The sequence below is a fragment of the Phaethon aethereus genome (assembly GCF_964289735.1).
Source record: "Phaethon aethereus genome assembly, chromosome: 9".
In the NCBI taxonomy this organism is placed as follows: domain Eukaryota; kingdom Metazoa; phylum Chordata; class Aves; order Phaethontiformes; family Phaethontidae; genus Phaethon; species Phaethon aethereus.
In genome coordinates this window covers 1,139,357-1,150,964 of record NC_138585.1, presented here as the reverse complement: position 1 = coordinate 1,150,964, position 11,608 = coordinate 1,139,357, and the positions used below count along the sequence as shown (strand labels likewise).

General features: G+C 42.2%; 1 protein-coding gene across 1 annotated transcript in view; it reads left to right on the top strand.

Moving 5' to 3' along the window:
- Positions 1–544: 544 nt before the first annotated feature.
- TRA2B (transformer 2 beta homolog) overlaps positions 545–11,608 on the top strand; it is a gene marked incomplete at its 5' end in the record, with an annotated part of 20,127 nt that continues 9,063 nt past the window's right edge. Inside the window, 3 exons of the mRNA XM_082003430.1 lie at positions 545–580; positions 7,486–7,619; positions 8,668–8,773. Coding sequence (XP_081859556.1) covers positions 545–580; positions 7,486–7,619; positions 8,668–8,773 — 276 coding nt within the window. The remainder of the gene's footprint in view (positions 581–7,485; positions 7,620–8,667; positions 8,774–11,608) is intronic.

The window sequence follows — 11,608 nt, the reverse complement described above, 5'->3', positions numbered from 1 at the left end:
CGGGGATGATGGTGCTTTGCTCGCGCTGCTTCTCTTGCCAGGGCGCGATAACACAAAGGTGACAACAGCCAGTGACAGCCGGGGGGCCTGCGACGGAGACAAGGCGTTTGCGTGGCCCCTCGCAGACGCAGTGGTACGTGTTTTATCGAGACACGACTCAAGGCCTGAGCAAAAGCGACTGCTCCGCGATGCTATGCCGCCCTCACGCGGGTACTTGAGAAATATCCCCATCTTCAACGCCAAACTGCACTTAACAGTAGTGCTTTGGCAGCCCTAGCCCGCGGCCTCCCACCTCCCGGCGGCGGAGGGGCGGGGCGTCACCTCAGGGCCGGCCACGGGGGGCGGGGCCTTCACCTACCGGAGGAGGGGGCGGAGCCTGGCGCCTCACGGCCGGTAGCGCGAGGGCGGGGCGTGGGGGGGGAGGGGGCTCGCGCGCGCGCGCGCTCGCGCGGGGGACGCGTCATTTCCTCTGCGGAGAGCGCTGGCGCCGGGGACAGTCGGGTCGGGTCGGCGCGGCGGTGGCGGGCAGTGGAGCGGCGGGACGATGAGCGACAGCGGGGAGCAGAACTACGGCGAGCGGGTAATACACGGAGCTTGAGTGTGCTGCCCATCCGGTGGCATCGTCGTCCCTCGCCCTCCGCCCCTCTCCGGGCGGCGCGGCCGTCCCCATGTCCCCGTCCCGCGGCCTGGGCGGAGCGGGTGGCGGAGCCGCCGTGGCGCGGCGGGTGAGGAGGCCTCGGCGGACGTGCAGGAGGCCCGGAGGGGGAAGATGGCGGCTGGCCGGGCCGGGAAGGCGGTGGGGGCGCGCGGCGGGGACGCTCTAGCTGCCCGCCTGCCGGCGCGCTCCTGGTGAGTCTGCCCGGCGCCATCTTGGGCTGGTGACCGGGCGCGCCGGAGAGGGACAAAATGGCCGAGGGCGGCGGGGCTGCGTGTCCCGGGCCCTGCCGCCGCACCCCGCTGGCGCGTCTCTCCCCGGCCAGGCTGCTTTGTCCTGCCCCGAGAGCGGGGGAGCTCCCGAGAGGGTACGGAGCACGGGCTGCCGCTCCCGGCGGGCGGGCAGGGAGGGGGCGGTCGGTGCCGCTCCCCCGTGCTTCCCGGAGCGGCAGCGCTGGGGGCTGAAGACCCTGCAGCCCCCTCCGACCTCGCAGCCGGGCGGCGGCTGGTGCCGCGGTGCCTCGTCCTCCATTCCCCAGCCGCGTCAGGGAACGCCTGGGTAGGGAAGGCAGACGCCGAGCCGGTAGTAGCCTGAGCCTTTGTTCTATACTCTCTCCAAAGCTGCATTGCAAGTCACTTTTGGTGAATTACTCTCTAAACCGAGCTCCCGTTTGCTGCTCCTCGCGCTTGCTTGTAACATATTAACTCTGCTTCTTGATGTAGTTGCAGCCTTGCATCCGGGTGGCTTGGTCTCTAATTTAATTTAAATGGGATTTCAGTAGTCGAAGGGTTAAGCCTCAAACTGAGCGTGCTCAGTGCTAGGGCAGTATCCTTGCATTGTGAAACCTGCAGAGGATGTTCTCTTAAACGGCGTAGTTACTGCGAGATGTTACTGTCTGGGTGGAATTTTACTAATATTGCAGTAGGTGACTTGCTAAGCTTCACATTTGTGAGGTACATCTGCAATACGGGTTACCTGTAGTTGGGGTTTTTGAGTCTTGTTTTCTTTTGAGGTCTTCAGTTTTTACTGCAACAGGCAAGTGCAGTGCAGGAGTCAGTACTGTGTTTTAGTTTTTACTCAGCATCGGTCTGTAACTTTAACTTGCTGCAGCATCAGAGGGAGTTGTGGAGGTGGTAAGTAGTTTAAATTTTAAACCTTCACTGGAAGTGGCAAAATAAATTAGAATGTAATAATTCTGAGCACAAAATTGCAGTGTTTTTCTTCAATTATGGCCTTTTCTCATTCAGATTGGCTATAGTAAGCTTTAATAGTATGGGTGCTACTACTTCAAGGTAGATTAGGTTAGGAAAATTTGTTCTCCAGGAAGCCAAAAATGCTAGATGGAAATGAACCCTGAAAGACAGGGATTGAAGAATAGACTCCTGCCACCCCCAGTATTATCTCTTCATTGATGTCTCTGTATCACTCTTACAGCTGGTGTATTTTTAGTGAGGAAGTATTCCTTCTGACTTGTTCAAGGTGGATTTCTGTGTGTTAGTTTTTTAAAAAGTTGATTTAATTGCTATTGTGCATGTCAGACTGAAAACCAGTTTAAGATGGCAGCCTAAAGTTTGCCGGGGTAACTTGCACTGTATTTTCTTTTAAAATGAGTGGAAATGTTAAAACCTTTATACCAAAGTCTTTTTGAAACATGATTGTGCAGGGTATGATAGGACAGCAGTTGCTGTCCCACCGCTTTTCTGTTCTATCTTTTCTGTACTTTTAATAAAATACATAAATCATGTGCAGGCAATCTTCACCAAGGCTTAAAATGAATTAGGTTGAACTTTTGTGAGTTGTAAATAGGTAAGTTGTATGCAATGTATACGTTTGTAAAACTAAAAGAGAAAACCATAGAGCTACAAGCTTGCTGTTTCAGATGAGATCAAGGAGTGGCTTTTCTAATGCTATTGCCAGTGTTATTTATGAGATTTTTTGCTTACTTAAGGTTTATATTTTACTGACTCAATGGCTTTCTACTTTTTCAAGCTGGAAGTGCTAAAGTCTCTGCGGAGTAGGAACAGTGTTTGGATAAATAATCTAGGATATTACTTTACAACTGTCTGTTAAGCTGTTCCAAGTCCATGCTGCCAACAAGAATTGTATTCCTGAAAATGTGTTCCCGCTTTCTCCCTCGTACTAGTGTTTGTATAGTCAGTCAGATCTGGGAATTAAATCAGCTGAAATTTTTTTTTTCTGATTCCATTTCCAGCTGCATTGGTTTGCAGGCTGGAGTCAGTTGTGTAGCCACGAGTCCTTATGTCAGCATTGGGGAGGAAGAAGAAATACTAGGTGCTTTTGGAAGTAATGGGGCTTGTTATTTCATCAGCAACACAAACTTACACTGGTTTATGTCACAGTTTAAAAAGAAAAAAAAAAGGGGGGGGAGGAACCCCAGTTAAAATCTCTTTTACAGCTTGTACTCTACAGTAGGATTAAACTCTGGAAACTTTTTTTTAACTGAAGAGAGTACTGTTAAATGCTAGCAATACTTAAAATATTGGAATATACTTCAAATACTGTCAGCATGCTGGAATAATTGCCACGTTTTTTGAAGTCACTTTTGTTTTCATTCATGGAAAATGTGCTCTCTGAAGTACATGTAATTCTGGCAAGGAAGGGTTGGAAAGAATACTAGTTAACGGAAAAAAGAAAGTCTCATCCTGTGAATGAGTTAATACTGATAGTGATTACTTGGTATGTGTCAGATCAGAAACTATTTAATGTGGTAGCCAGGTTTTTTCATTTTTTATCAGAGCAACTTGAATGGTATAAATGCTCAATTTATAGATCTGCTTACAAGGTACTTAAATTAGTGTTTTTGAAAATACACCTGTTTATAGCTAAGCTGTGGAAGAAGATCTAAGGAAGCAGTTTGAGAAGGTTAGAAACAATCTGAGAGCTTGATGCCACCAAAAGAATAGGTCATTCCCTGTGTTCCTCCTCCATCAGCTGGCACTTGATCTGACTTTTCTTGGAGGCTGATTGAGAAGCCTGAGCTGTGAGAAAATAGTTTGCTTTTTGCTGATGCGTTAGTTTCCTGCCATCTTGGGGCACTGAATGAGCCCACAGGGTCTGTGGTAGAGGTGGTGTGAGGAAGCTGGGCTTCCATGCTTGTTGTCTGTTAGCTTGATTTCCCCCCCTCCAGAATATGTTCTTGACTCTTTTTGGTGGAGTTTGGTAACTGTTGTGGGAAGGGGTTGTTCTGCTTTCCCTTCCAGTGGGGGCTAAATTCAGTAGTAGAGAAGTTGAAGGAATGTGAAGTTAGGACAGTTACACCTTGAATAAATATGACTGTAGATTTCATAATGTGTAAAGTAGGGCTGCACCTTTCTTTAGGAAAACAAGTGGAAACATCTAAGTTTATAGGGATTTAGGATTTTAAAATAATTTTAACTAATAATTTTGACTGTATCTTACATTAAATAACTGAAACCTGAAACTTCTTATTCCTGTGAGGAAAAACTGGATCTCAGAAGTGCAGAGAACACACTGTCCTCGCTTAGATACCTTGCAGTCCCTTCTGTCCATGGAAACCTTTTCTATCTGCAGCCCCCAAAATAATCCTGCTGTTGTCACATTCCCTGCTTACAGAGTAGATGGCTGTAACACCTCTTTATGAATGTGCCTAGGGGTGTTAAAATACCATCCCTACAGGATTACGTGTTGGTTTTAACATGCTTAAAGTATGGAAAGAATCACTTGGAAACTACGAGCCTGGACTTCAGGCCTTCCACCTGAATTCCAGTAATGCCTGATGAAGGGAAAGAACTGTTCGTAGACATCAAGGAATCTGGTGGGTTTTAAAATCCACACTTCACAAATTCAAGGTTAGGGGAAAAAAAATGGTTATTTAATAGTGAACACCAGTCTTGATCTGCTTACCAAGAGTATTTGAATAGAGGTAGGATAAAGAAGTTTGCTTATTCTTTTGTCTTCTTCACATATCATGACAGGAGCCTACTTTGGCATTTTTAAAACCTTCAAACTCACAAAGCGAAAGAGAAAAAGTAGAAAAAAGAAAATGTATTAAGAATGACAAAACCAGATAGTAGAAACTCCAGTTTATCTGAGCCGTGGGAGTGGCTTGTGTGAACCCTCAGTGGGTGCCAGTGTACTGGGGTGTAAACTGAGTTTGGAGTGCTCCAGGCTCCTGGTGTTTGAAATTTTGGGTAGGGAGGGTTTTGTTGGGTTGGGGAGGGTAACAGCTTTGAAATTTTGGGGGTTATTACCAGTTTTGGTAATATCTGGAGCAGGTGAGGTACAATGAGTTCCTTTGAGGCTGGAAGTAATAAAGGGACATAATCTTGTGAAACATGGTAGTTTGAAGATAAAGGTTTCGAAGAGTGATGATCTGGAAACAAAGTGTGGGTGTTTAAAAACTGGAAAATTTTGTTAAGTCCAAAGGAGCTAGGTGAAGATAAGCTGGCTGCTTAATTTTCTGATTTAGATACACAGTTGTCCTTAAGGTTTTTCTTTCCTAAGTTTCTTCTCAGATCCTAGGTGTCTAGTATCCCATCAATCTTAACAGAATAGAGCAAAGATTGTCCAAAAAAAAAAAAAAGTATGAAATAACTCAAGGCTTCAGTCATTTGCTTATGCTAATACCATTTTTCTACTGATTCTACTGATTTTTTTTCAGAGCTTATTGACTTCTAAAAAGGGTAGGGGGGTGTGTTTATGAGCAAGATCCTCCTGCTGCTTCTCTCCCATCGTGCATTTCTTGTGTCCTTTTCAGTGTTAGACCACCTGTATTTGGACGTAGCTCCTTCTGTGTAGCCTGTATCTATCAAGAGTGTTATGTTTTGTGAACATATGTATTCTTCCCCAAGTGAAGAACAGCCTTAGTTTTGTTTTTTATCCCTTCTTCAATCCTGCTTTGTCTAACTCTTTTAAAAAAAGAGCTGAAGACTTCTTATGACTAAATGAATACATTAACTCAGAACTCATCTCCACGGGTTGTTTTCTTTTAAAGGTGATCATGGATTTAGGTTAAATTTGTTGTTTATAACGAGTTCTCAATACTTGCACTGCCCTTTGTAGGGTTAATATATATGAGGTGGCTATAATTTCAAACACCTCCTTAAACACTTTGACAGAGAAGAATATGGCCTTGATCAACTTTGCTTTATTTCTGTTGCTCTTAGTATTAATTGAAAATGTGCTTTATCCTGCAAGTTGTGTCCCATCCCCACAGTATTGTATTAGGCAATTGTAAATAGCTAAACCTTGTTTTAAGTTCTATGGAAGTGGTTTAAGCACGATTAAATTTAGAGTTAGCAAATTAATTTCTGAATGCTTAGTATGGAATGCCTGTTAAGCTGAGTGTTCAGGTTTGAGATGTTACAAAGATAAAACAAGCGATTTTTTTTGAGAAAAATCTGGTATTCTGGTGTCATTAGTGAGCTTTCTCAATCAGAATTAGCACAAAGTTTAGACATGTTTATTTTTAGGGAAAAACAGAGTTCTGCTGCTGAATTAAGTTTTCTTTAATATCTTGAAATAATACCTTCTAGTCTGTTCAAACCAGGTGTTTAAGCCATGTGTCTGAAGTTAAGCATTACCCTGATTTAAAAATACATAAAAATTGAAAATGCTAATTAGGTTATGTCATTGCCAAAGAAGATTGCCAGTAAATAATAGAATAGATGGGGTATTATTCCAGAACAGTGTTTGAGTGTTTTGCACGGAATTGCATTTTTGGTTGGTGGAAAATTACGATTTACTTGGAAGCATGAAGCCTGCATGTGTAATCACACTTTGCAGGCAGGGTAGCTGCGGGTGTGCTCATAAACCTTCAAACTAGGACTTCTAAACTGCAAGAGTGTCCCAAAAAGTAGCGTAATTGTAAGTCATTGCAAGACCAACGGCGTTGTGCTTTCTGCATTCAAAAAGCACATCAGTTAGTCATCTCTGGCCGCAGGAGGGACCTTACTTAAGTCACTTCTTGTTGATTTTTGGCTAAGTATGTGGCTTACAGTGCAAAGTATTTTGACTTTCCTAATGCTAGAATTCATTAGTAGATATTCAGTTCATCCACTGTGCATTTGCTATTAAATACAGGCATAAATAGAGAATTCAGTTACTTAGTACTAAGTTAAACTGAATTGACTTGAATCTGTTTATAAAATAGGGCATTTGGTAGATTCAATTCTTGAACTGCATATATAGTAAAAGTCCACAAAACATTTTTTTTCTAGTTTCAGTTTTGGCACTAGATTTTATCCTGGAGTTTTTAAATATTCTTCATCCTGTTCTTTTTCTATTAAGGTTAATGTTGAAGAAGGAAAATGCGGAAGTCGCCATTTGACAAGTTTTATAAATGAGAATTATTTGAAGCTCAGGAATAAGTGAAGCTGAAATTTGAAAAAAAAGAAAGTGAATGCATGCTAATTATCAGACCAGAAGTCCCACTTGTAGAATATTGAGCAATTTGTGTGAAGTGGGGAAGATGAAAGAAGTCAGAATTTGAAACGGAAGAATGAAGAAAAGGAATAAAAATGAAGTTAAGATAAGAAGTAATCTGGAATCTGAAAGCACTACGCTAAGTAATTACTAGTCTGTTTATGTGTCCCTGTATATTTTGCTAAACATGCATGCATTATCTGTTTAATAGCAAAAGTATATGCAGGGTAAAGAAGTGTCTACCAGGGAAAAAAAAAAAAAAGAAAAAAGAAAAAAAAAAAAACTTTAAAATCTAGGCAGTTCTAATGCCAACTGCCCGGACACATAGATATGCATTTTTACCATTTATTTCACTGGAGCTTGTTTACAGACCTTAGGTAAACGAGAAATTGTGTACAAATTAGGCTTTCAATATCTGCGTGCAGGAATCCCGTTCTGCTTCCAGAAGCGGAAGTGCTCATGGGTCTGGCAAGTCGGGGAGGCACACCCCTGCAAGATCTCGATCTAAGGAGGATTCCAGGCGTTCCAGGTCAAAATCTAGATCCAGGTCTGAATCCAGGTGAGTTTACTTCTTTTACCTCTTCCTCCTCTTCGCAAGTCAGATGATTGTCAGAGGTGAACTGAAGTCCAGTTTAGCCCAGTTCTGTTTCCAGAGAGAACTGGTGGTCTGTGGACATTAATTATTAAGGGGCCTGTGTGGTTTCAGGATTTGAAAAGCTGAACTATCAAGTTAGATCTCTCTACAGCTTTTTCTAAGAGGTAGTCGGCTATGTAGGCTTGTATCTGCTGGTACAGTTTGGAGGTGGCCTGCCTTTTTAGTCTTAGAATAGAGGCTGGTATCTGAGTGTGAAGCATTAGGAACTCTAGATCTTGGCTTTTCTGTGCATTAAAAGAAATAACATGCATCAGCAAATTTTCCATTTTAGGTCACATTAATGTATTAAGTTTTCTCACTAGAAGCAGTGATGTTTCTGGAACAGTTAACAGTATATTCCCTGAAAAAGAAGCAGTAGAGATAAATGTGAATTTCAACAGTCATCTGTCTGACCTTTTAAATACATGTTTAGTTAACTGAAAATGAACAGGCTGGAAAGCTTTTAATAATTAGACAGCTTTCCCAGCTCTCCAAAAAAGTCCTGGAGAAAGTAGCTTGCTTACTGTATTTGTTACGTGGCAGCGCAAATGTACGCTATGAAAATGTCTTTTTGCACTGCATTCCCTATCCGTATACACATCTGCTAAACTAGCTGTGTGCAGTGACAGAATTCCTCTTGAAACTGTTAACAGACATAACTGAGGCATAAAATAGGCTGGTAGTCTAAAAATAAGACTATAAATGTCACTGCTAGCCACTTTTCATTGGCTTTACCAGGTGTGTTATGTAAGTGGTACATACTTAATAAAGAATGACTAGAGAGGCAACAAAACCTCTAAATAGGTGAATGATGTTATTTTCTTAAGAGTCTAGATAATTGGGTGCTGGCTACAGAAATGAGTATGTTGATAGCTCCTTTACTCACTTGTAAGCATTCAGTTTAAAAAAACCATGGGCTTCAGCAGAGGGATTTCCAGCTGAGCTGTTCACAATATACTTTTTTGTGTATAAGCAATGGATCGGGCTTGCCAAAGCCTGAGGGTCTGGCTGGAGGAAGGATGACAACTCTGGAAGACATTGCGCTGTTAGCAATCACCCATGATGGAAAACACTATCAAGTACTGTGTTTAGGTGTCCTTGCAAGATCAAAGTGATCAGTTTTAAAGGCTTTTGTGAGAAGGGAAATACTCAGGAAATTTTGGCAGCAGAGGAATGGTCTTGTTTCTTCTATGTACTTCAGGCACAGTCACAAGTGTCAAATCATGCACTTGGCAATCCCTGTAGCGCAAGAACAAAGATGTCAAATTAATAAATACTTGGTAGAATAATACTGCGTTATAGAGTATGAAATGGGAGTGACCTCTGGAATTGCTGGTAGTGCGAGACTCATAAGACAGCTCAGGGAGGGTCCTGTCCAAAATCCTGCTCAAGGCAGAGTCAGCTCTGGGCTCAGACCATGTTCGCAGGGCTTTATCCAGTTGGGTTTTGAAAACCTCAGGGGTTGGAAACTGCACAACACCTTTGGGAAACCTTTTAATTTTAAAATAACAAGCAAGTCGGGACCCAGCCCAGCACATCCTTCTGCACCTTAATCCATAACCCCTAGGGCTTCCGTACTCCCTTAAAAGTACCGTGTTTCTCACTTGCAGAGTAACCATAGTACTGTGTAACAATGCAATTGCAAATTGTATAAAATGCTGGAAGAAGCAAATACAAGATCTAGAATTTACGAGAAACCTGGCAAATAATTTACTCTTATAAGAAATCACCCTTTAAATAATACCCTGGCAACTGACTTTTTACTTTTTGATGAACAAAAGTAGAAGCTTATGACTACCACGGCTTCCTGAGCATTTAACAGCTGTCTTGAAAATGCCTGTCTCTGGAAATACTGGAAGTATATTAGCTGAGTTAGAGTGTGTTCATTAGCAGATTTGGACAGAATTGTGTCAAGGCACATATTTAGAACCAATATACTTATATCTGTTTTCAGTGCCGTCACACATTTGGATCACGAGCAGGTCATCTAACTCTGGCTTTTGCCAGAGAAATAACCTTGTGAGAACTTTCATATTTCTTGGCAGTTTCTGTCTCAAATGTATTTTTCAGTTACCAGCTTTATAAATTAAACTTTGATTTGGGAACAAATCTGTCTCCTGGCGTATTTATCAGTTGGGGTGCGGATATACTTGGTTTAAAAATCTGCTTTTATTGAAGTTTTCAGCAGCAGCATAGCAAGCTTGTTATCTTTGGCTGACTCTGAAGTCTAAACAATTCTTAACCAAGAAATAGGGTTTTCACCTGTGGTGGCTTTGCAGTGAAGGAGAATAATGGCAATATGACATTTAAGGCAGTAATATAAGCAGTGCCTATTTAAAATAAACCTTGTTCTCTCACATAATGGATTGCCTGCTTTAGAAGTGTCCAGCTCTTGTTTGGTGTAATGGGTGCGTTCCGTTATCTGGAACATCAGTTCTGTGTTTGCCTTCAGTTTTTTTCTATGTCAGTGGTTGAGTGTGTCAGTGGTATGCATGTGTTGAACTTTTTTTTGGTTATTATTATTTCTGTCTGTCTTTACTGTCTTCTGTGCCTCAGGGAAGTTACCTTTTTTTTTTTTTTTACTTTCTGTTGCCAAAAATAATTCTTCCTAAATACGTAGCTAGAAGTGTTTGTAATGGGACATGCTGAAGTAATTTCTCCTGGACATGTATATATTTTTCTAGTTGAGGAAGACAGAACTTAGCTGGCTCACTTCTGGAGAGGTTGAAGGCATTTTTTAGAAGGAGGCCTGTAATGTTACAGTGTGTGTATCGTGCAGTTTGGCTGTCTGGTGACACTGAGTGAGAAATCCTGACTCTGGAAGAAGCTGTTAAATGCTCAGGAGTAAAAACAGGTTCAGAGTAAGAGCTTAATTCATGCCAGCGTAGTGGTTGTGTTACTGTGAAACACAACGGTGGCTTGTGGTCTCAGTCAGTACTTGCTACCTTGGCTTCCACAAGCTAGAAGAAGGACACTTAAGACACAAACAAGTCTGAAGATTAACAATGTATGACAAAGAGCCTTTAAACTGTTTATTGCACTTCTTAGCCTTGCAGAAGTTTTCTTTGTAGTTGTGTGGCATGCAGATAGTGACTGCCATCAGCAGGCCAAGCTCAGGTGTAATATTCCAGTTTAAGTGCCTGCCCAGCTTTTCAACGAAGATTGTCTGTGTTGGGAGGGCTGAGGATTTAGCAGAAGGAATTGAAGTGTTTCAGGACCTCATTTCCACGCACCTAGTCCTGTCAGAAAACGTTTCTGAGACTGTTCTGAGGAGGCCTGGTCTGAAATCGGTGACAGCTTTGCCTAAATACACTTGAAGTGTGAACGTGTAAACATTCATGAACAGCTAATGTTAAATAACTGTTGAAATACCAGAAGGTAAATCAGCCTAATACAGCTTAATTTCTTCAGTTGTATTAAGCTCTGTTTCAGGGGCATTTGCCAGACTTCTGGGCTTGTAATTATGCACTGTGTAAAAAATGTATTTGCTTTTCAGTGTCACTGAAAGCAGTGCTATTCTGAGTGCTGGAATAAGCAGAAGTGTGCACCTCTGCAATTGTGCATGCTTTATGTTAAGTCATATTTACTCCTGTTCCCTTTTTCTGTCTTTAAAAGAAAGCCACCCCAGCTACTTTACTCACAGCATTTACAGTAACATTTAAGTATTCCAAGCATATACTGTGTCAAACCAAGATACCCTTGTTGGAGAAAGTTAAAAGCTAGTGAGGAATTAAAAGCTAACTAAAATGGATGTTGAGGTTCCTTTTCTGTGGTAGAAATGCTCTGAGAGCATGCGCAGTAATCTAATTGTAAAGATTTAGCGCACAGTCCTTGAGAGTAGTGACTAAATTCATTATAGCTGAATCATGTGGTACTGCAGGTTTTTAGAAAATGGTTACTTGGGCTTTTTGTTT